Source organism: Pithys albifrons, chromosome 17 (assembly GCF_047495875.1).
Source record: "Pithys albifrons albifrons isolate INPA30051 chromosome 17, PitAlb_v1, whole genome shotgun sequence".
In the NCBI taxonomy this organism is placed as follows: Eukaryota; Metazoa; Chordata; class Aves; order Passeriformes; family Thamnophilidae; genus Pithys; species Pithys albifrons.
The window spans coordinates 6,026,058-6,046,878 of NC_092474.1; the positions used below are offsets into that span (position 1 = coordinate 6,026,058).

At 46.1% G+C, this 20,821-nt stretch overlaps 2 protein-coding genes across 4 annotated transcripts; both read right to left on the minus strand.

Moving 5' to 3' along the window:
* Nucleotides 1-465: 465 nt before the first annotated feature.
* CCDC62 (coiled-coil domain containing 62) lies at nucleotides 466-13,392 on the minus strand. Of its 3 annotated transcripts, XM_071572258.1 has the most exons (11): nucleotides 13,098-13,140; nucleotides 12,768-12,903; nucleotides 12,303-12,495; nucleotides 11,388-11,554; nucleotides 10,577-10,678; nucleotides 10,080-10,251; nucleotides 9,893-9,994; nucleotides 8,179-8,267; nucleotides 7,358-7,458; nucleotides 2,914-3,091; nucleotides 466-2,316 (listed from the first exon to the last, which is right to left on the minus strand). In XM_071572258.1, the coding sequence occupies exons 2-11, from the start codon at nucleotides 12,801-12,803 to the stop codon at nucleotides 2,182-2,184; spliced, it is 1,275 nt and encodes a 424-aa protein (XP_071428359.1). In that variant the 5' UTR covers nucleotides 12,804-12,903; nucleotides 13,098-13,140; the 3' UTR covers nucleotides 466-2,181. The 3 variants fall into 3 exon arrangements, with proteins under 3 accessions (XP_071428359.1, XP_071428357.1, XP_071428356.1); XM_071572256.1 differs by lacking the exons at nucleotides 466-2,316; nucleotides 2,914-3,091; nucleotides 13,098-13,140 and adding exons at nucleotides 5,864-6,766; nucleotides 13,197-13,392; XM_071572255.1 differs by lacking the exons at nucleotides 466-2,316; nucleotides 2,914-3,091 and adding an exon at nucleotides 5,864-6,766.
* A 393-nt stretch (nucleotides 13,393-13,785) lies between these two features.
* Nucleotides 13,786-20,817, minus strand: DENR (density regulated re-initiation and release factor). The gene is made up of 8 exons (XM_071571751.1): nucleotides 20,557-20,817; nucleotides 19,348-19,461; nucleotides 18,228-18,247; nucleotides 17,858-17,942; nucleotides 17,220-17,306; nucleotides 15,514-15,630; nucleotides 14,702-14,841; nucleotides 13,786-14,077 (listed from the first exon to the last, which is right to left on the minus strand). Exons 2-8 carry the CDS (start codon nucleotides 19,451-19,453, stop codon nucleotides 14,033-14,035), a joined length of 600 nt encoding a protein of 199 aa, XP_071427852.1. The 5' UTR covers nucleotides 19,454-19,461; nucleotides 20,557-20,817; the 3' UTR covers nucleotides 13,786-14,032.
* Between the last annotated feature and the right edge of the window lie 4 nt (nucleotides 20,818-20,821).

Genomic DNA, 20,821 nt, shown 5'->3' on the forward strand with positions numbered 1-20,821 from the left:
GAAAAAAACAATCTGCTGTGGGCTGCTGGGTATTTTGAAACAGCTCTATTCAATATATTCTACTTTGGGGTTCTGAGCCCAGGAACAATATCCTAAAACCGCCCTTGGCCGTGGCCCTGGAAAACACTTCTCATCTCTCACTGAACAACATTCACATCCTTGATCCTGTTATCTGTAACACACAGAAGGGCTCTGACTACAATGAGCAGCCTGCAGGTTCTGGGGAATGGGGCTGGGAGATCTGACTGCCCAGAGAACGAGGAACACGCCTCAGAGATGTTTAATTATTTGCCTAAAGGAATTACTTGCTGCCTTAATATCTGTTTGCTGTTATAGTACTCACAAGAGTTTTATTGGACATGCACTTAGAATCCTGTGCCAGGCTCATCTCAGAAATCCACAATGTGTATTAATGTTGCAGATGCATTTATAAAGAGGGAAGAAAACAAAGATCAAGTCCAAAACACCTTCATGCTCATGGAACATCACAGAGATAAGAAGGAACCTTGGCATCTCTTTCTTCTGCAGCAGATAACTGGCTTTTGTGAAGAGTTTCTGCAAGTTCTGTTGTCTCTATTGTAATGCAAAAACCCTACCTGGAAATCAAAGGATTCAGAGAATAAAAATTCCAGGGCTGGCAGGTTCAAGCTGGCATTCTCTACTCCCTCTTCTCCTCCCTCCCCCAAGCAGGGCACAGAATCCAACCCATACAAATTCTTACTGATTAAACTCTAAGGGTTATGTTTGATATTATGTTTTAAGGCTCAGTTTAAAACAGCCTCAGGTAAGCCTGGTTTTAAGCACAGACTATTTGGCCTGCACAGATTAACTAAAACACACCTGATGAGTTTTTGCCCAGAACTGCTCTGAAAGCAGATCCAAGTTCTGCAGTTGGGGCTCAGGATCTGCTCCCCCAGCACACACTGAGCCTGCTTTATGCTCTACCCCCCAAAGCACCAGTTGTGAGGGAGAAGCCCATTTCCAAGCTCAGAAATGCAGGCTCAGGTCCCAAAGCAGAGCCATGGGCAGCCACAGTGGCTGAGCTGTGAGTTGCCAACCAGTCAGCAGGAGCCAGACAGCTGATGGGGCTGGGCAGGAGCCACAGGCAAGCCCTGTGTTGTGGGGAGCTCTTCAGGAATCCTCCTACATGGATTTGCAAAGACTAAACTGCTGCTGTCTTTTCTGCTGAATGAAATCCTGCAGAGGAGCTGCTGAACAAAATCCCCTTTCAGTTTATGCAAACTCTGGCACAAACCCTTTACACTCAGTCAGGGCCAGCACAGCGAAGGGTCTGTGGCTCTGAATGTTATAAAAATTGCTTTGTCTGTTCCTTACAGCAACGTTGTTCTGGTCAAGTTCATCTGAGGCTAAAAGGAGTCCAGCAGTTTTAGAGAGAGGTGATGTGTGAGGAGAAAGCAGCCTGCTCTGAAACCAAGGGCCTCAATCCTCCCTCTGGGATATGGATCAGCACAAGTGGACTCATTTCTAGTGACAAATGGTACAATGTCCTTGTCAAACAGGGTGGAAATTCTTATGGATGTTTAAGAAAACAAACAAGTGACCCCTTCTCCAATTACTCCTGCCCACATATCCAACAGGAACTCCCTAACAGTGCTCTTGCTCATAAAACAAACTGCCAGACAGCCACATACAGGTTTTCTTTGACCTCTGAGTACGTTCTCTGAGCCTGCAATGAAGGAAGTAAAATTATTAGCCCACAACCCCCCTAAATTTATCTAAGCTGCAGGTTTGGTTAAATTCATATCCCAACTATCCTAATACATCACCTATTCCCTACAGTGCCCATGGATATAATAATGAGTTCTGACTGTCTCTGGCACCACAGCAGAGTGGTGTGTGTGCACTGAGCCTGAGAAATCATCTCATGTGCTTCTCAAGTGAGCAAGAACCAGTGCTCACTTTTTTCTAGGCCTCCTCCAGCTTGCCCCCAAATGACTCCTTCCTCCCATCTGCTCAGACAGAAGTCAAATCCTGCCATGACCTTGAGGAGCCATAAAGAATCCTATAAAAAATTCAAGTACTTGGAGCTAAGGCAGGCAGGAATTGCCTCTTTATAATATCCCCCTCATGCTTTGCTAATGGAGTGCAAGTCAAGCAGAAGGGAAAGGATGTTCCCACTCAGTATTCCTGAGCACCTCAGCCCAGTGCTGGGAGAACAAGCTATCCCATATCCACATGGCTGCTGTTTGGGACAGAGTGAGGGCTCAGGGGGACAAGGCTGAGGTTCAGGTGAGCAATTCTCTCTCCAGACTCGGCCACAGCACGACGCAGCGTAACCAGCAGGGAACTGGGGTCCTGCAGGAGGCACAGAGGGAGCCAAAGTCAGCAATGTGGAATATTTCACAAGGTTATGACACACCAAGAACCAGCATTTTCATTTGGAAATGGTTCAGTTCAAAATACTGTGATGGAACAGGCTCTGAGTAGCTGCTGGTGTTTCTGACAAACACAGAGCTCTTCCCTAGTGCCAGTTCTGTAACAGGTTTTCATGTCCATTCACACAGAGCACACACAACAGCAATTCAGGGATAAAGGGGAGAACAGACAAAGACAGGAGGAAGAGGGAAACCCAGGCAGAACAGCAAAGAAACTGCTCAGCAGCTTTTGATAATTGTGCTTGGATATCCAGTGGACTTATCAATTAGTCAACATCCATTCTCCTAAAGCTTTTCATTCCAAAAGCTCATATATTATTCTTAAAACTCATTTATCCTTATGCTGCCCAAGACATATTGAGACAACAAGGAGTTATTTTGGAAAAATTATTTTACCACCTTTGCCTTAAGCCTGTTGTCTCATCATTTGATTCCCTAGTTCTGCTATGCCAGGAGTCAGTTGCAGTCATAATTCCCCTTATAATCAATGAAGGACATTCTGGAGTGAGATACTGACTGTGTCCATGGCAGCACTGCAGCATCTCTGTGTTGGCTGAGTCACTGCCAGGTCACTGATGTGCAGAGGGGAATCTGGACCAGAGAATTCCTCAGATATCTGAGATGTGTTGCTGTCCTGGGTGGATGTCAAACAGGGAGAATCCAAGTGGTAGAAACTCACATCTGGGTTTTCTCCACTGTTAAAAAAAAAAAAGACATTGGCAGAAACAGCATCACCATCCATTTCAAACTTCCAAGGGAAAATCATGGGACAACATAAATAACTGTGGGCCCTGAGCCAAGCAAACCATGGAGTGTTGGGATTACCCTGTTCCTCAGTGCCCCTGTGTTTAACAGCTCCCTCAGACCCCTTTCAGCCCCTGAGGACGATGGTTTGACATTCACACAGTTCCAACCAGCCCCAGGACCTCGTGCCTGAGGGTGTGTTTGACCTTGCAAGGAGCACACAGCAGGCAATGCTTGTTCCTCCCAAAGCTCTGCCCTTGCTCTTCCCTCACACCCAACTCCCTCTTTGCTTTTAATCAACTATTAGCCAAATGAGTATTTGTAGGTGTACCTTTCAAGGGAATTTCACAGTCTTTTACAGTCCCCATCTCACTTCAGAGATCACAGGAAAGCTTTCCCAGGAGGCTTTATTTTATTTAAATACAGGAGCAAACTGTACTCATCACACTTCTGAACACAACAGAAGCACAGTCTGGATGGCTAAATAATTTTAAAAATGTGTATTTTAAAGAAAATACAATCTTTGAATTGATAATATTTCATTAAATATTCTTTATGCACTTATTTGGTGTAACAATGCATTGCAGACCTGGCAAGACTCCTACAAGTAGGTGTATTTTCCCATGAGATCCAGACTAGGAAAAAGCCCTCCCAAGAGCTGCCAGCCCAAAAGAGTCTGCTGTGTCCCATTTCACTCCAGGAAAACCCTGGGATACAACAGGCTCTCTTTGAAGAGAGAAAAGCTCATGTTTCTGTGCCTCTGACAAGGGCAGGTTGAGTGGAGAGGTGAGGGAAAAGCTGCAGCAGCCTGGAACAGGGATGGGAGGAGAAGTGATGGGCACAGGTAGTTCTGGAGAACACACAGGCTGGGAGGGAGGGAACAGGTTTGGTTCTGAGGCAGGGAGGTGGCTCAGGAATGGGTGGCTTAGTCCAGACTGAACAAGCACCTGCTGATGCTCCATCTTTAAAATGAGAATTGAGATCAAAATCCAAAGGCAGCAAATGTTGGTCCAACAAAAATGAAGTCACCAAGTCAGAGCACACAGAAACCACCCCTGCACCCTGGGATTTCACAATCCCCCCTGCTGTTGGAGAAGGTGTTTGACTTTTAATAGCCTTCTTGTTGGCTGTTCCAGAATTCAGGAACTCATGTCAAAAATATTTGCTGGGCTGACAGGGAGGTGCCAGCACCCTTCCCTGCACACAAACTACATCATCAGCAGTGGAAAACTGGAGGATCCAGATGCAAGTCCCAGGAGGAATGTCGTGTTTGGTCTGTGCCAATAATCCCTCCACAGAGGCAGCTCTCCTGCCTTCCTCCCGTTCACAGTGTGAGGATTTACTGCCTGGCCAATCCGAGTCAGCAGAGGTTGGAGGGCAGACAGGCTGGGATTTGCACTCTCAATCCCCCTCCCACCAGCAGGGCCCCAGGACCACGGGTGGGCACCAAGAGAATTGGCTGCCTCAGCAGCAAATCCCCCCTCACTGGAGGGTCTCTGCTCTGTATGCACTGCCCGGGTTGAGTTTGTTCCTTTTCCCCTAAAATTCACTTAAGGACAAGACAAACAGGACAGGACAAAAAGTGGAGCAGTTTTCATGCTCCAGCCCCAGCAGGGGCTGGGAGGGAGGGCAGTGTGTCAGTGCTGCTGCTGGGGCAGCAGGTAAGAAAGGTCAGGGTAGGTGTAAGGGGAGTTTTTTGAATGATTTAGAGCCAGTGGAAAGCAGAGAGGGCTCAGCTGAGGCCTGGGGAATGTGCCAGGACAGCATTCTTTTTCAGTGGCTGCCCATTCACCTTGTTTCTGAACAGGTCTGTCCCACTGCAGCAAATCCTGTGATATTTCTGTTCTAAAAGCCACACAGACTGAAAGCATCCACACATCATCAGACCTCTCAGCTCCATAACATTAATCTGGTTGGATGTAGGGCAGACTTTTGCAGCAGGTTTAAACAGCTGTTCATTTACTGTACTTGTCAAACCACCAGCTGGAAAGATTCTCCTCTGGTTAAAAGGCAGCTGTGAAATCTCTGTAAAACTTCAGAAATCCTTCTGAAAAAGAGCTGGTAAATCAGCTTTTTGAAAGGAGTTGGAGGAACCAAGACAACAAATCCACAGCAAGTCCCAGCCCTGGAAGCCTTTGCTTGTGCAGGCATAAAGCCACTTCTGTGAATGAGAAGCAGTATTTTTATCTTGGATACTTTCCAACACCACACCAAGGCACCTGAGCCTTTTCCTGACATTTCTCAGCATTAGAAACCTCATTCTGCTCATCCCCCACACATCCTTTTCCTCCCCCAGCATAATCAGAGAGTCCCACAGACTGGAGAGGGGACAGATTGCTGTCCTTTAAACGCTGCCATCCCATTTCTTGCCCTGAGTGAGGCAGCAGCCTGTGCTCAGAGCTGTGTCCTACATTCTTGCCCAGCCATGGTGTGATTTCTCCACAGAAATAACACAGTCACTAAAGCATCACACAAAACCTGAACCTGTTTCTTGCCTCACAGAAACATCACTGAGCAAGCCCAACTCTGGGCAGAACATATTTTGCCCACCAGAGTTACAAGCAACATCTGGGACTTCAGAAAATCGTAAGATTTCTAAAATCTGTGTTTTTCTCAATGAGTTTATTTGGCAAGTTATGTGGTGTTTCAGCTTCTCCTGCCCACACAGCTCTTGGGGATAAGAGATGAGAAAAAATAAATGCATAAAAATAGAATCACGGTACTTTAAGTGCTATTTTTATTATAAATTCTCTACTTTTCAAGTTGGTAGGCTAATTCTAAAACAAGTTTCTTTAAACATCACTTGAGATACTATTGAGAGCTTATACACCTAAGTTTCTACATAACTACAGCTTATACCTCTTTCTTACATGTAGAAAGCTCATAACCTGCATGAGCTGGCACAGTCCATCTACTGTGCAGACTCCAAACAGCTGCAATCTTTTCCACTGCATGTGCTTCCATCTCTTTCCATGGGTTTGAAAATCTGCAGCCACTCCAGATCTGACACTGGCTCACAGTGTGCACTCCTGTTTGTGGTGGAGTTCCCAACTCCAGACTTGTGAATTGCAGGAGTCTCTCTGCTCTTCTGCCCAAGCTGAATTCCAGCCCTCTCTTCCCAGCTTTTACTTTTCTTATCAGTTTTGGTGCCAGACTTGGTGCTGTTCTGGAGCAAAGTACTTTGCAAATCTGCACGAGCTCTGATGTCCAGCCAGCGCTCATAGGGAGGCACAGACGTCTCAAAGGTTTGCTGCTCTCTGCCTTCCACTCCACTCTCACCAGTCTCCCTCTTTCTCAATGGCCTGCTCCTGTTTGCCTCACGGAATATTTCAGTGTCTAGCTCATCCAAGCTTGCTGCAACATCCTGCTTTGCTCCTTCTTCCGTGGGGACAGCCAAGCCTTTCACAACTTTTGGAGACTGGTTTAAGAAGGCTGAGGTAGTTTCCTCCATGTCTGATGCATCCAGTGACTGTCTATTATCTACTCCACACATCTCAGGGGTGGTTTTTACCCTACTTTCTGGAAATGGTGCAGGTGACCACTCCTTGTACATCCTGTGGCTGCCCTCAGTCCTACCCATGTGTGTCTTGCTGTGGCTTTCAGAGGCAGAGAATGTCACCTCCGTGCTACAATGGCACGATAAAAACAAGTCAGAAACACAGCAGGGAAAGAGCACCCACACCTGCACTCCCAAAGCCCTGCACTAACACAGGCTGCAGCTCTGTGGGAGCTCAAACACCACCAGGCAGCTGCAGCCTGCCAAAACCCCACAGAAGTCTGCCCAGACTTGGCTGCTGCTTTCCAAAATCAGCCTGAGAGATCCCTCATGTTTTATACAGTGTGGCAATTCTGTCTGAACCTCCAGGGTGTGCACCGATTTCCTCATTTAGAGTTTGCTTCCTAAAATAAACTTGGCTTTTTAAACAAAAGCAGGAGTGAGCCAGATTAACACACCTACCACCAGACTACTTCATTTTCTAAAAAAAATCATGAGCTGTCTGGCCTGCTACAACACTTCAGTCTGTGACTGATGTTTACGGTGTCTCCTGACCAAATAAAAAACAGGGTACTTGAGAACTTCACTGGATGTTTGTGGTTGAGCCCAGCAAAGCCCTCCTGACCCAGCACACATCTCTGGGAGGGTGTTGGTTGTGGTTGAACAGTGAAGCCTCTCTCTGAGAACAAACTATTAAAAAAACTTAGAAAAATGACTTTACCTCTTTTTCCTTGCCATCTTTTCATGCTTTTGCCTTGGGGCCTGAGTGCTCTCTGAGTTGCCATGAAGGAACTGTAAGTCACACTCTGGTTTTGCAGAGACCTGGCAAAGACAATGATGGGCAAGAGTGTCAGTCTGGGCTGCAGGAACAGCTTCATCTTGTCCTACAAAAACATCTTCAAAAAGTTTTTTTAGACCAACACCTGCATAGTTAAACTACTGTCTAAGACAAATCTAAGAGGATATCTCTGAATGTATTGAGGAAAATATTTTGCAGCAATAAACAGGATTTCTATTAAAGAATGCAGTGTTGTTCCAAGATGGAACCACACTGAACCATATATACAGTATCACTACTGATATTTAATACATGTTGTTATTATGCTGGTTCAGTGTTACAGAATTACAGGTGATCATGGGGTTTGGCTTTCACTGCAGGGCATTTCTGTGAAGCTTTTGTAGGAGATAACATACCCATCAATCATTTGCAATTAAAAAAATGGAGCATGCCTTGAGAACCTCAGGGTTTCTGTCTCTCTGCCCTGCCAGCACAGGATGTCCCTTGGGCTGCTGAGCTCACCTGGGGCAGGTGAGCCACCCCCTCCTGCTGCCCTTCAGGTGACACCCCAGCCTGGCACCACAGGCTGTCCCGTCCAACCCCAACAAACCAACACTCTGCAGTGACCTCAGCAGGGCAGGAACAGACATTTTTTCCTTAATTCATACCAGCCAGATCTAACTGTTTGATACTGTTCCATGTAGGTCTGATGTTACTGAAAATGCTTTTACAAGCTCAGAGCAGCAACATGATTAGGGCTGTACCTGCAGCAAAGTGGATAACTCCTTTTCAATCCGTGCTTGTTTGGACTTGGCAAACTGGTAAAGTTCATCCTTCCTCTGTGCCATCTCCACTGTTTCAAAACACAGATAATTTGGTAATTACTTAAAGTGAATAGACTCAAAGCAAGTGCTTTTGCTCATGCTGTGTCTGTTGCAGTAGAAAGTGGTACTGAACCAAATCAAAAGCATTTTCTTAACGTTCACTGGAATCTGTTTCCCCTCCAAAGAAAAAGAGCATGAAAATCATAAGACAGCTGAACAATCAAGTATTTTCCTTCAGCTTTTCCACAGCACCTGGATTCATTTTATCAGCAGCAATAATGTGCTTCATTTACTGATTTATTTAACTTGAAAGGGAAAGGGAAGGGGAAAGGGAAAGGGAAGGGGAAAGGGAAAGGGAAAGGGAAAGGGAAAGGGAAAGGGAAAGGGAAAGGGAAAGGGAAAGGGAAAGGGAAAGGGAAAGGGAAAGGGAGAGGGAAAGGGAGAGGGAGAGGGAGAGGGAGAGGGAGAGGGAGAGGGAGAGGGAGAGGGAGAGGGAGAGGGAGAGGGAGAGGGAGAGGGAGAGGGAGAGGGAGAGGGAGAGGGAGAGGGAGAGGGAGAGGGAGAGGGAGAGGGAGAGGGAGAGGGAAAGGGAGAGGGAAAGGGAGAGGGAAAGGGAGAGGGAAAGGGAGAGGGAGAGGGAGAGGGAGAGGGAAAGGGAAAGGAGGAAAGGGAAAGGAGGAAAGGGAAAGGAGGAAAGGAGAAATAAGAAAGGGAGGAGAGGGGGAAAGGAGAAATAAGAAAGGGAGGAGAGGGGGAAAGGAGAAGTAAGAAAGGGAGGAGAGGGGGAAAGGAGAAGTAAGAAAGGGAGGAGAGGGGGAAAGGGGAAAGGAATTCAGTTAATTAATTCTAGTGCATGCTTGTATAGGGAAGTACTGGGAAATACTTCCCAATTCTATTGTTTTTAAAATAATGAGACTTGGCACCAGGATCTGGCAAAGGCAATGGCAGACTAGAAGTGATGGGCAAGGAAATCACCTCACAGCAAAGGACATCTCTGGCCACCTGATCTTTCAAGGTCTGTATGGCTTGTCCCTAAGACACTGCAGGGACCATCACCCCCCTTTTTTACCCACTGCAGCACTGCCATGTTGCTCCACCCAAACCCACAGCACAGGGACCATGGAGAGCAAGCTGCAGTTTGCCAAGGCCTTCATGTTAAACCAGCCTAAAGCAAAACCAGCAGTTAAAGAGAAGCAAGAGAGAAGTGAATTTGTAACATGCTGCTTCTGTACAAAACCAGAGGGAGATGGGCTGGTGATTTCATAGGGCCTAAGCTTTGGGTTTTGTATGTGGCTTCTTTACAGTAGGTCCTCATTTCCTATGCAGGAGGGAGAAACCACCCCCAGTAACTGCATAAACCACAGGAGACACGAAAGTCTGAAAAATTTTCATCAGAGAACCCTCTGAGCCATTTATTCCTCCATGTGTAATCACTCTGGTGAACTTTGTGCTTTCACAAGGTCCTGTAAACTGTCCCTGCAGCAGCCCCAGATATTGCTTTCACACAGGAATGGCACACAAGGGATGTTCTTTTATTAAACTGCAAAGAAGGCAGATAAAGAGCTGCCTCCTTCACAGATATCAGTGAATTAATGTCTAGAAGCCCCTGAGCTGCTGAAAGCCAAGGCATGAAAAGCCAACTGCCCAGCCCTACCTGCAAGTGCCAGCCTATTCCTCAAGCAGCCATTCTGGTGCTTCAGGTGAAGGATTTCTTCCTGCTGCTTGTTGTTTTCCTCCATCTTTTCAGAGAGGACATCTGCAAAACAAAATGTAGTATTTCCCAGAATGAAAGGGAACTGTGCTGCTCTACACTACATTAGGAGCCCAGCACAAACATGTACCTCTCAGCTTATTTGTTTGAAGCATTAGGTCTTTCAGTGTCAGGTTGAGCTCCTTCTGTTCTCTGTTGAGACAGAAATCCTCTGACTTCACTGCACGCAATGCACTTTCCAGCTTTTTTAATTTGAATGTAAACTCAGTTATGTAATCAGTGGTTTCAATTAGAGCATTGTCCTGAAATAGGAAACAGAATGTAATTTTAATTTTTATATTATGGATGGATTTTGACAAACCAACAGTACATCCCACTGCAGTTACAGTGACTTCACAGATTTTCTTCTGCGCTCTTGAGGAACAAAAATCCCAAAAATCAAAGCCTGGAAATCGGCTTGTTTCTGAAAATAAACCAGTTTACTGTTTGTTGGCCACTTTTCCCTTCTCAAACAAGTGTAAGAATTAAATATGAATGAGATGAGCAGTGGCAGAACCCCTGTGGTACAGTCAGCAACACCTGCAGTGCAGGGTGACCACATCTGGTGCCCACAGGATGAGATGTTACCTTCAGCCTGAGCATGGTGAGAAGCTCCTGCTCCCTTGCTTGTAGCTGCCCTGTTTTAACAGCCAGTTCCAAAATCGAGTGGTGCAGATTCTGATTTTTCTCCTAGTGAACAGAAAGAAGTGTCAGCTATTGCTCCAGTCATTCTAAGTTAGTACTTTTTTCCAGCAAACGTGTCCACAAAGCAATTGAAACATTGTGAATGGCAATGTGGGATTCTGAGCAAGCTGGAGAAAGGAGGGATGGAGTAAAAATTGTTCCCTAATTTGTTTGTAACTTGCAGGCTTCATACCCTGTGTCTTGGGTCAATTAGACAAAATGCAGTATTCTGCTTTACTTCGTTGCACACAGAGAAAAATTATCCAAATTATACAATCATTGCCAAATCACTAAAAAAATTTCAAGAACACTTGAATACCATTTATTTTCCTACCATTAAACCAGTTTCAGAACGTTACAGTTCATCACAGTAATCAAGCTCTAAATAAAACCTTTGGAACTCCCTCACCCAGTGCCCCATCCTGCTCTGGGGACAGCACTGCCCCACAGCCTGACATTGTTGGAGGTGAGTTGGTTCCCCCAAACCAAGCAGACAAACAGCAAACTCCAAATTCTAGCTCAGAAAATTTCTGCTCCTCAGCATTCCCCCCCCAATGAATCAGAGCTACACTTAAATCTAAGGCTGCTGTACTGAAAGGCAAATGCAACTCAGGAGCCCTAATATGAATTATTTATTCACCAGTGAAATTCCCAGATGCCACTGGCATCCTGTACATGCACAGACTGCAAAACCAGACCATTACTCAAGCCCTACCTCCAGAGCCTGGCAGTGAACAGATGAATCTGTTACTTTTTGAGTCAGCTCTTTAAACTTCTGTTGTGTATTTTCAAGTGTTGCCTGACTGTTATTCTGCTGAGATTCTAAGAACTTTAACCTTTCAGTCAGTGATTTTATAACTGCATCTTTGTCATTCAGCTCACCTGAAAAGAAAGGAGACAAGGTTGTTTGTGAGAAAACAGCTCAGAGATTGTCACACAGTTTTTGAAATCTCAGAAATAATTGTTTTAAGTCTCTGAAATAATTTAATGCAGTGTTTTAAAATGTTGTGATTCAGAAATGAACAACTGTGCAGAGCTGCCAGGTGTCTCCACTGGGTGGTTTGTGGATGATGTCAGAGCTGTGCAGCACAGCCCCAGGGCACAGGGCTCTGCAGCACAACAGCACGTTGCAAACTCTTCTCTCCCTCCACATTTATTTCACAGACTTCACAGAATCACAGACTATTCTGAGCTGGAAGGGACCCACAAGGATCACTGAGTCCAACTCTTAAGTAAATGGCCCACACAGGGGATTGAACCCATGACCTTGGCATTATTACAACCAAGTTTTAACCAACTGAGCAAATCTCAGGTTATTATTAAAAGAATTCAAAGAAGCAACTTATGCATCTGAATGAGAAAGAGCTTTTTGATTATCACCTCCACCTTCAAGCCCAGACCACTTTAGTACCATGGTGGAAGTTCAGATTTCAGAGAGAGACCACACAATTGTCTTGGGTTGAGCTGCCAAAATGCCAACTGCCCAATACAGTCCGTCTACAACAAAACCACCACAACAATTTAAAGGCTCAAGGGTAGGAAATGGTTCCTTATATGATGCAAAGCTGTTCCTGAGGAGTCAAAGCACTTAACAGGCCAAGATGTTGCTCTTCACAAGCATAACACTCACTGGTCAATAAGCTGCACCTCTCTGCTAAAGTCAGGATCTTGTGGCGGTCGCCCTCCCAGGCCTGGATGTGCCTCTGGTGCACTGCAACCATGTCATTGAGCTCCCTGTCACGCTCCTTCAGCTCTGCAATTAACACCTGCAGCTCCTTCCTCTGTTTCTTGATGATGCTGTTCTCATGATATGGGCTAAGTGCCTACAAAAGGTGAGACACGGAATGCATTTCAACAGAAGGGAGTGACAAATTCTCTGGTAATAAACTCGAGGGGTTTATTTTAAGTTGAAATACGTTTATATTATAAATACAAACCGTTCCAAACAGCTCCTCGTGGCCGTGGCCCTTGACTGAGAACCCTGCCCAGTACACAGCGGCACCAGCTGCGCTCCCCGACCCAACCCGCGGGCGGCACAGTGAGGGATTCCCTGTCAAAGGCAGAGCCGCTGCTCAGCCGCGCGTTCCCGTCTTACCTGGGACGAGGCAGAGCCCAGCAGTGACGAACTCATGGGGGTCCGGGGGCCCGAGCGCTGCCAGGCATTCGCGGACACCGGGACGTGTGAGGGGCTGCCACGGGCACCATGGAGGCTCCTGAGCGCGGCCCCGGCCCTGAGGGGACAAACACGGCTGAGCGCGGGGCAGGCCCGGCCCGGGATGGGCCCCAGGAGCGGCCCTGAAGCACCACCGCCCTCCCCGCCCCGCTCGGCTGGGCCGGCTCTGCCCGACCCACTCCCCGTGCCCTCAGCCCGGCAGCCTCCCGTTACCCCCATGCCCTCGGCCCGGCCGGCACCTCCTCCCGTTACCCCCATGCCCTCGGCCCGGCCGGCACCTCCTCCCGTTAACCCCATGCCCTCGGCCCGGCCGGCACCTACTCCCGTTACCTCCCGCCGACCCCGACCCACCACCCGCCGTTGGTGGAAGCTCCGCCCCCTGGAGCGGCGGGGTCACCGGTTCGAGTCCCGGGACGGCCGGTTCGAGTCCCGGGATCCGATTCGAGTCCCAGGACCGCGGTTGGAGTTCCGGCAGTGCGGGTTCCAGTCGCGGGTGTAGCAGGTTCGAGCCCCGAGACTGCCGGTTCAAATCCCGAGACTGCCGGTTCGAATCCCGAGACTGCCGGTTCGAATCCCAGGATCGCAGGTTCGAGTCCTGGGACCGCCGGTTCAAATCCCGAGACTGCCGGCTCCTTCAGTGTTTCTACTTCATAGAATAAATAATTCAGTGGCCTGAATAAATAAATAAATAATTGGCAGTGACCTACAACAAAACTGCCTGATCACTTCAAGGATTCATTGTCCTTTCAGTGTTAACAAACTTAAGATTTACTCCACTCTCATTTCTAAAATTCTCTGCAGGTAAATCAGAGTGTCTACATCAGTCACATTCACCTGAGCTCAGCAAAAAGGACAGCAGATGAGAAATAAACTTTAATGACTTAAATTCTTCTTTTCCTGCAAGATAGAGGAAAGTGAATGTAAAAAAAACCAGAAACCATTCAGTGAGGAACAGTAATTTTATTTAAATCTACTTCATGCGTAAGCATGGTAGAACCCCAATTTAACTTTGGCAAATATCACAACAAAAAAATAAAAACCAAAAAAACAAGCAGCCTATACAGAACAGTGAAAATGCCAAGGATATGGGTTCTCCACAGTTTCACTGCAGAGCAAGTGGAATTAGAAGCCTCACTTTGGCTATATCATTTATAACCATTTAATTAAATAAAGGTAGTCTTTCAGTATCACTTCTTGACTTCTCCAAGATCTTCAATGCTATCATCATCCACCTAGGGAAAAAAAGGCAAAACACAGTAAATTAAGTGTATTTTCTTCTCACATGCCTCGTGCAATATTCACCCCTGTAAATGTAACGGAGTGTGGGAGAAATAAAGGGGCACCATCCCAAATTCCCTGCTGTGAATTCCATGTGAGTGACATGTGGACACAGCTGAGCCCACAGGGCTCGGAATAAAGACAGGCCTATGGAGTTAATTCAGAAAGAATTCCACTTGGGAAATACCAGGATGAGGGAGAGTCAGAGAAAGCATTTGCAATTACAGCTCTCAACCATCAATTTTGGTCCAACCCCAAATCAGCTTTTCTTCTGAAGCACAAGTGTGTGGAGCTTGGGTTTGTTTGCTTGTTTTAATTTTGCAATATTTTAAGAGGTGTTGAAGAACAGGATGGCGATGTAAGAATATCAGACATTCACTGTTAAGAAATGGTGACAGAGAAGCCACAGATATTTGACAGCTGGACTGACTCTGACTTGTTTCCTTTACTGTGGAATGGGAATGCAACAACTGCTCTTTTATTTTTGTGCAACAATCTGTGCTGCCAAAGATGAAACCCTTTTCCAAAATCATTGGAAAGTCACTGTGGGAAAGCAGAGTCTTGACAAGGTTTATTACCTCGGGCCACTTCTCCTGGATTACATCAATGATGTCATCTGTGAAATCCCCCTGGATGATGATTTCGTCTTCTCCCGTTACTGAGGCACCGCAGGAAAATTTCTGAGCAAAAAACCTTTGTGCTTCCTTAAGATCGATTTCTGGTGGGGGCAAAATGGGCAGCTGAAGCACAGTCACTGTCATGAAAGTACCTTTTCAAGTTTAAAGCCAAAATCTTGTTCTAACTGTTGAAAAAGCTTTGCTACAGTTTCCATTGAAAGCAAAGTCTGTTGTTTACACCCAAAAGCTCTGACTCCACAGATCCAGCAAATGCTTCAAGGCAAAAACTGCTGAATGTCCTCTACACATTCTGTTATGAACACCAAGGGGTTGTTTGCAGCAGAACCAAAGCTGTGCAGGACAGCATTATGTTGGTCATCATTTGACTGCCTTATCAGAAAGGCAGTTCAAGCCTTACTTAAACAGCCTCAATTAATAAATTAATATTTACATGTTTGATGGAAACAAGAATTTCTTTGAAAATAAAGATCTTTATAATTAAAGACAATGGACTACTCTGAAATATAACAAGTGGACTGCTATGGGAAGCCTTGTTTCAAAAACCATAGCCCTGTTTGTTTGAAAAAACAAGGAAATAAGGACTCCAATAATCTATCCCTGAGGGAAGTTCTGTGTTCCTTTGGAACTGCTAGAAGCACCTTGGGCCTTCCACCTCAGAGAGATTGAAGCAGGTCACTCAGTGGGATACAATCAGAAGAAATACCATGAGGACAAAGGCAGGCACATCTAAACCCAGGAAAAATGGGACTCACCAAACGTTGCCAGGCCACACACCCTCGTGACATATTTTTTCTTTGCTCTGGGAATTTTAGCTATTGTAACTTTCTGTGGGACAGTCTTCTTTTTCTGTTTTATCTGACCTCTTCCACCTTTAAAAGACAGCACAAGGTTACATGATTAGCTAAATGATGTCACACTTCATCAAAGAAGTGTGACATCATCCCTATAAATAAAGAAACTTATCTCCCCAACTGTGTTGGTAACACAAATATATTTTGCACATTGTCTCAGGTTTATTATTTAAGAAACATTCCATGTCATCAAAGCTCAGTGTTAAGAGAAATAATATTTACATGTCAAATGTGCAGATTAAGATCTTTTTGTGTATAGTCATCAAATTACTCCAGGCTGTGCAAAACTTCATGTTCCTGAGACTTCTCAGCATGAAAACCTAAAGAATTTATACCAAGCAAACAAACTCCTGTGCCTATTTTTCTTACATGAAGCAGTTTCAATTCTATTTTATTATAAACTTGTATCTGATAATTTTAAGACAGTAAATTTCTGTCTTAAAATTGCTTCAGCAAATTCCTGCAGTGTCTTGGTAAGTTTAGGCTTGTTTTTCCTCTCTTTATACTCAATCCTAAACCATCAGACTTTACACCATCCTGCAAGTTTTAGATACTATAAAAAAATCCTCAATATTTTAAACACTATTACTTTAGAACAACACAACAGACTGAAAACTAACCATAGCTCCACACAGAATAAATTAATATTGAAAGAAAATGTCCTGAAATCTCTGGGAAAAGCATCTCAGCTACAGGACATAAATTACTGCTGTCACTACCCATTGCCCACTGACAAGGTAAACAAAACTGGTTACCAAGACACAAAAATAAAACATCTGAATGATACAGGGCTTAAAATGTGAATCTATCTTGGTATTAATCATAATTTCTGGGACTCCACAGGCAAATGTCTATTAACAACCCCAGCACTCTGATTATGGTGGGAAGTATGTTAATTAATTAAACAGTAAGAACTCCAACAACTCATTTAACTCGATACTTCACTCTGAGCTTAACCCAGAGTTCTGTAATTCCATGTGGGGTTCCTAAAGGTCTTTCTTCATTTACACTGCAGTTTGTGGCACTTTGATAAAAATGTATTTAAATTGCTTCATGTAATTTTTTATCTTCCAAAGTTGGGTTGTGAAAATCTTTGTCATCACTATTGCTGGGAAGAGACGTAGCTGTTAATGGAGACTCAGGAATAGATTTCAAAGCATAAAACCCAATCCTGTGAGGTGAATCCACAGAGAGGGAAGGAACAAAGGCAAAGGCAGAGTCATGAGGCATTTATGGAGGGAAACAGTCTTTGTTCTGCTCTGCAAACAGCCTATAAAGTGCTGCTGGACAGGGCAGGGATGACATTCCAGGGGGAATGCCAGTGACTTTGGGCTGGGCAGAACTGCTCCCTGAGCAGTGTGACAGCAGTGGCAGGACAGAGACACAGGGTGCAGGTCCCCTGTCCCTGGCTATCTCTATCCCTGCTGCCCAACACTCCCACCAGCACACACCATCAGCAGAAAGATATTCCCTGTCTCCTGTGCAGCCACAGCACAGCTCACAACCCAAATGACAGAACTTTGTGCCCTGGGCCAGGCCAGCAGGTGAGAAAGGGACACCCCAAACTGCCTAGAAATCAGTACCACAATCAGCTATTTAGACCTTGCCTCTCTTTTGCTTCTTCTTCTCTTCTTCTTCTCCTCCCACAGGTCCTTGACCTTCTCCAACCCCAGCTTCCTGTTTAGGTGAATTTTCTTAAATGCATCAGAAAAGAGACAGGGAAAAAAAGAACAAAATCAGTGGTCAGACACTCACAGCCTTACAGGAACAGAACATACAATGATATTTTCATAAATCAGTAAACTCTGCTAAAGTGCAGCAGATGTGCATTAAAACTTCATTTGACTAATTATGCAAATGAAATTAATGATAATGTTAATATTGAGATTCCAGATGCAAATGAACAAATTCCCAATTATTAATGACCTTTCTCCAGCCATCCACAGCAGACTGGACAGACACAAAATCCCATAAACTAAATTTGATGGAAAACAAGTACCTGGGTGCCTGGTTACAGTAGGGACCTTAAGAAAGCTCAATTATTATTACTGAAACTACATGTTGATTATTTAGTGCTTTCTGACATTATCAAAGATATTTCACAGCATCTAAAAGCATCATAGTCTCCTAAGAAAATTATTAACTTCTACAGCAGGAAAAGGGAAGAGATGAGAACTGGACAAACCAAAGATTTCTGAATATGTCTGAGAGCACAGAGCAGTTGGAAAATAGGTAAGATTCTTACCTACTGTAAGTTTTGCAAACTCATCTGGAAAATTCTTTTCTAACCACTGTCTGCATTTAGTCACATCAGGCATGTATTCACAGTACTAGAGAAAAGTCAGATGAGTGTTGTTAGTGCAGGAAGGACAAAATACATCACAAATACACAAAAATAGATTCGCTATTCAGCTCAGCCTCTTCTCCTTAAGAGGACTGAACACAAATATCAGCACACAAGAAACCTTGTATTATCCCAAACATGACAGTGGCTGGAGCACAGAACTGCCACAATTAAAAAAAAGGACAGAAAATTTCTATCAGGAAGAATCATCACAGTCAGGAATCACAGGGCAGAAAGAAGAAATTCAGACAAGAAAAAAAAATTCACTCACCTCTGTTGGCAACGAACAGACTGGAGAAAGAAAGGGGGGAAAAAAGAACAAATTACAAAAAGAAGTTCTCCACTTACAGGCTTAGTATTAAATTCCAAATCAAAGAATCACAGAATATTCTGAGTTGGAAGGGACCCACAAGGATCATCAAGTCCAATTCTTAGCCCTGCTTACATCATAACTTCCAGTTATAATCCCACTCTGACTCAAACCCGTTGGTTTATTGATGCCACTCCACGTTTTAATTCCCCTCTCATTAGACTTGTGCTCACACGCTCTGCATTGGGATAAAACCATCACAGCAAGAGCAGCCAGTGAGAGAAGGGAAGGAGAAGCCTAAAGCTTTGGGGAAAGTTACAGAGAGAAACACCAGTTCTACCTGAGGTAAAAGACACACCCAAGAAGATACCACGTGGTTCAGTCACCTTTCCTTTTTCCAAGAGCTGCCAAAGTCCCAGAGAGGGACTTGGCCCCAAGACCATCCAAACCAACATGCAGATTTTCACACACAGCAGGGACTATTTCCTAATCCCCTGCACTGTGTTCAAGCCCAAAGCAAAATGACAAACCTACCTAAAAAACATACTTAAACTCTTTACTTGCCTTTAAATTTCACCCACATAACAACAAACGTAAAGAATAATTCTACATGCAGTGCAATTGCTTTCATATATTCCATTTCTTAGTGTCATACTAATGCTCAGAGGCCTTTTCTGTGCCTCACTGGCTTTCTGCAGAAGAGATCTGAGCTCCCACTCCTCTCATATACAGAAAGAATCACAGAATCACAGACTATTCTGAGTTGGAAGGGACCCACAAGGATCATTGAGCCCAACTCTTAAGTCAATGGCCCACACAGGGGATTGAACCCACGACCTTGGTGTTATTACAGCCAAGTTTTAAAGCTGTCAGGCCTCTGTCTCTCAGGGAGGAAGATCCCTTCATTTCACCAAAAATTCTTGGGGATAAAATACACCACAACAGAAAGATGATCAGAAGGGTCTGGTTGACCATGGTCCAGCTTCTCCATAAAACCAGAGCAAAAGAGCCTCTCTGTTCCCTGAGCCCTCACACACAGCACACAGGAGGGAGCAGGGACAGCTGCCCCTCCAGCACTTGCCTCCACAGTAGAGGACCCGCAGGGGGTAGTCGGCGTCTGACCTGGCACCGCTCCTGCCGTCCCCTCTGCAGTCGGGGACCACGGGCTCGGCGACATCCGTGGCCATGGCACCGCCTGGGGGGCACAGAGCACAGGAATCAGCACCCAAGGGCTGGCTTAGGTTAGTCCCATCCCCTCCCAGCTCAGCAGGAATCCTGGAGAAAACAGGCACAATCACAGGAAGTGTAAAAGAAAAAACAGGAGTCAAATAATAGTGATAATATAGAGAGAAAACAGCTACGAAAGACACTGAACAGTGTGGAGTTCCAGCACATTAGGAATAAAAACCCCAAAGTGCCACAAAGTGCAGTGTAAATGAAGATCTGTAATTCCACATGGAATTACAGAACTCTGGGTTAAGCTCAGGGTGAAGTATCAACTTAAATGAGTGGCATATGAACAGTGGGGGCACTGGGGGAGTTGGGGGAGGTACCAGAAAAGGTGTCATTTAAGAAAAGGGTCATTTAAATCAGTGCCCAAAAAGTTACAATCTGATCCAAGGACACTGGCAAAAAGCCCCAAACACCCAAAAACAAGCAAACCAAACCCAACCCAGTGATGGACTTAACACTGGTTTCCACACAGAGGTTTGCAGGCAAGGGGCTTAGAAAATAGGAGTGAACAAGGGAAGAGTTTGGGACACACAGGAAGTGCCATGGGGGCCATGGGAGCAAAGAGGGAAAGTGTGAGCGAGCCTGGAGCCACAGGATGCTGTCCAGGCTGTGCTGGGAAGGGAGGAATGCTGAGGGAAACGTGGGGTAGGGGAACAAGGAGGGGCAGCAGATGGTCACAGTGAGGGGAAGGATCCTGAGGCACCCATGGAGACCCCAAATGGGGCAGGGAGGGAGGGAGGGAGGGTGCTGGGTGGTTATGGGGCAAAAGTGAGGGCAGGTTGGGAGCGTGGTGGAGCAGTTATGGTGGGGATCATGGATATGGTGGGATGGGGGATGGAGCTGAGGGGATGGAGCTGAGGGGATGGGGGGGATAGAGCTGAGGGGATGGAGCTGAGGGGATGGGGGGGATAGAGCTGAGGGGATAGAGCTGAGGGGATGGGGGGATGGAGCTGAGGGGATAGAGCTGAGGGGATGGGGATGGGGCACAGACGAGGGGACGGACTCCGCGTTCCTGCGGAGGGCCGGGCAGGACTGAGGGCGAGGCGGACGCCGGTACCTGAGCGGGGAGGACGCTCCAGGTGCAACCCCCGGGGGCGCGGCGGGAGGATCCGTGCGAGGCGGCGGCAGCGCCGCAGCAGCCCCGGAGGAGCCGGAGCCGGAGCCGGGCCGGGGCGGGGGTGCCGAGCGGGGCCCGGGGGCGGCGCGGGCGGTACCGGAGCCCCTCGGGCCGGTGTCGGTGCCGGTGCCGGTGCCTCGCCCTGGGCGCACGTGCGGCCGCCCCAGCGCCGCCGTCTCGCGAGAGGGGCGGGCACGGCGTGGCC

Excerpts from the sequence above, each read along its gene's own strand:
- CCDC62 (XM_071572256.1), bottom strand. The coding sequence starts at position 12,803 with ATGAGTTCGTCACTGCTGGGCTCTGCCTCGTCCCAG. Across the intron at positions 12,496-12,767 it reads TGGGCTCTGCCTCGTCCCAG|GCACTTAGCCCATATCATGA; the intron begins GTAAGACGGGAA and ends CACCTTTTGTAG. Across the intron at positions 10,252-10,576 it reads TCACCATGCTCAGGCTGAAG|GACAATGCTCTAATTGAAAC; the intron begins GTAACATCTCAT and ends TTCCTATTTCAG.
- DENR (XM_071571751.1), bottom strand. The coding sequence starts at position 19,453 with ATGGCCACGGATGTCGCCGAGCCCGTGGTCCCCGACTGCAGAGGGGAC. Across the intron at positions 15,631-17,219 it reads GAAGAAGAAGCAAAAGAGAG|GTGGAAGAGGTCAGATAAAA; the intron begins GCAAGGTCTAAA and ends TGTCTTTTAAAG. Across the intron at positions 14,078-14,701 it reads TCCAGGAGAAGTGGCCCGAG|GTGGATGATGATAGCATTGA; the intron begins GTAATAAACCTT and ends TTTTTTCCCTAG.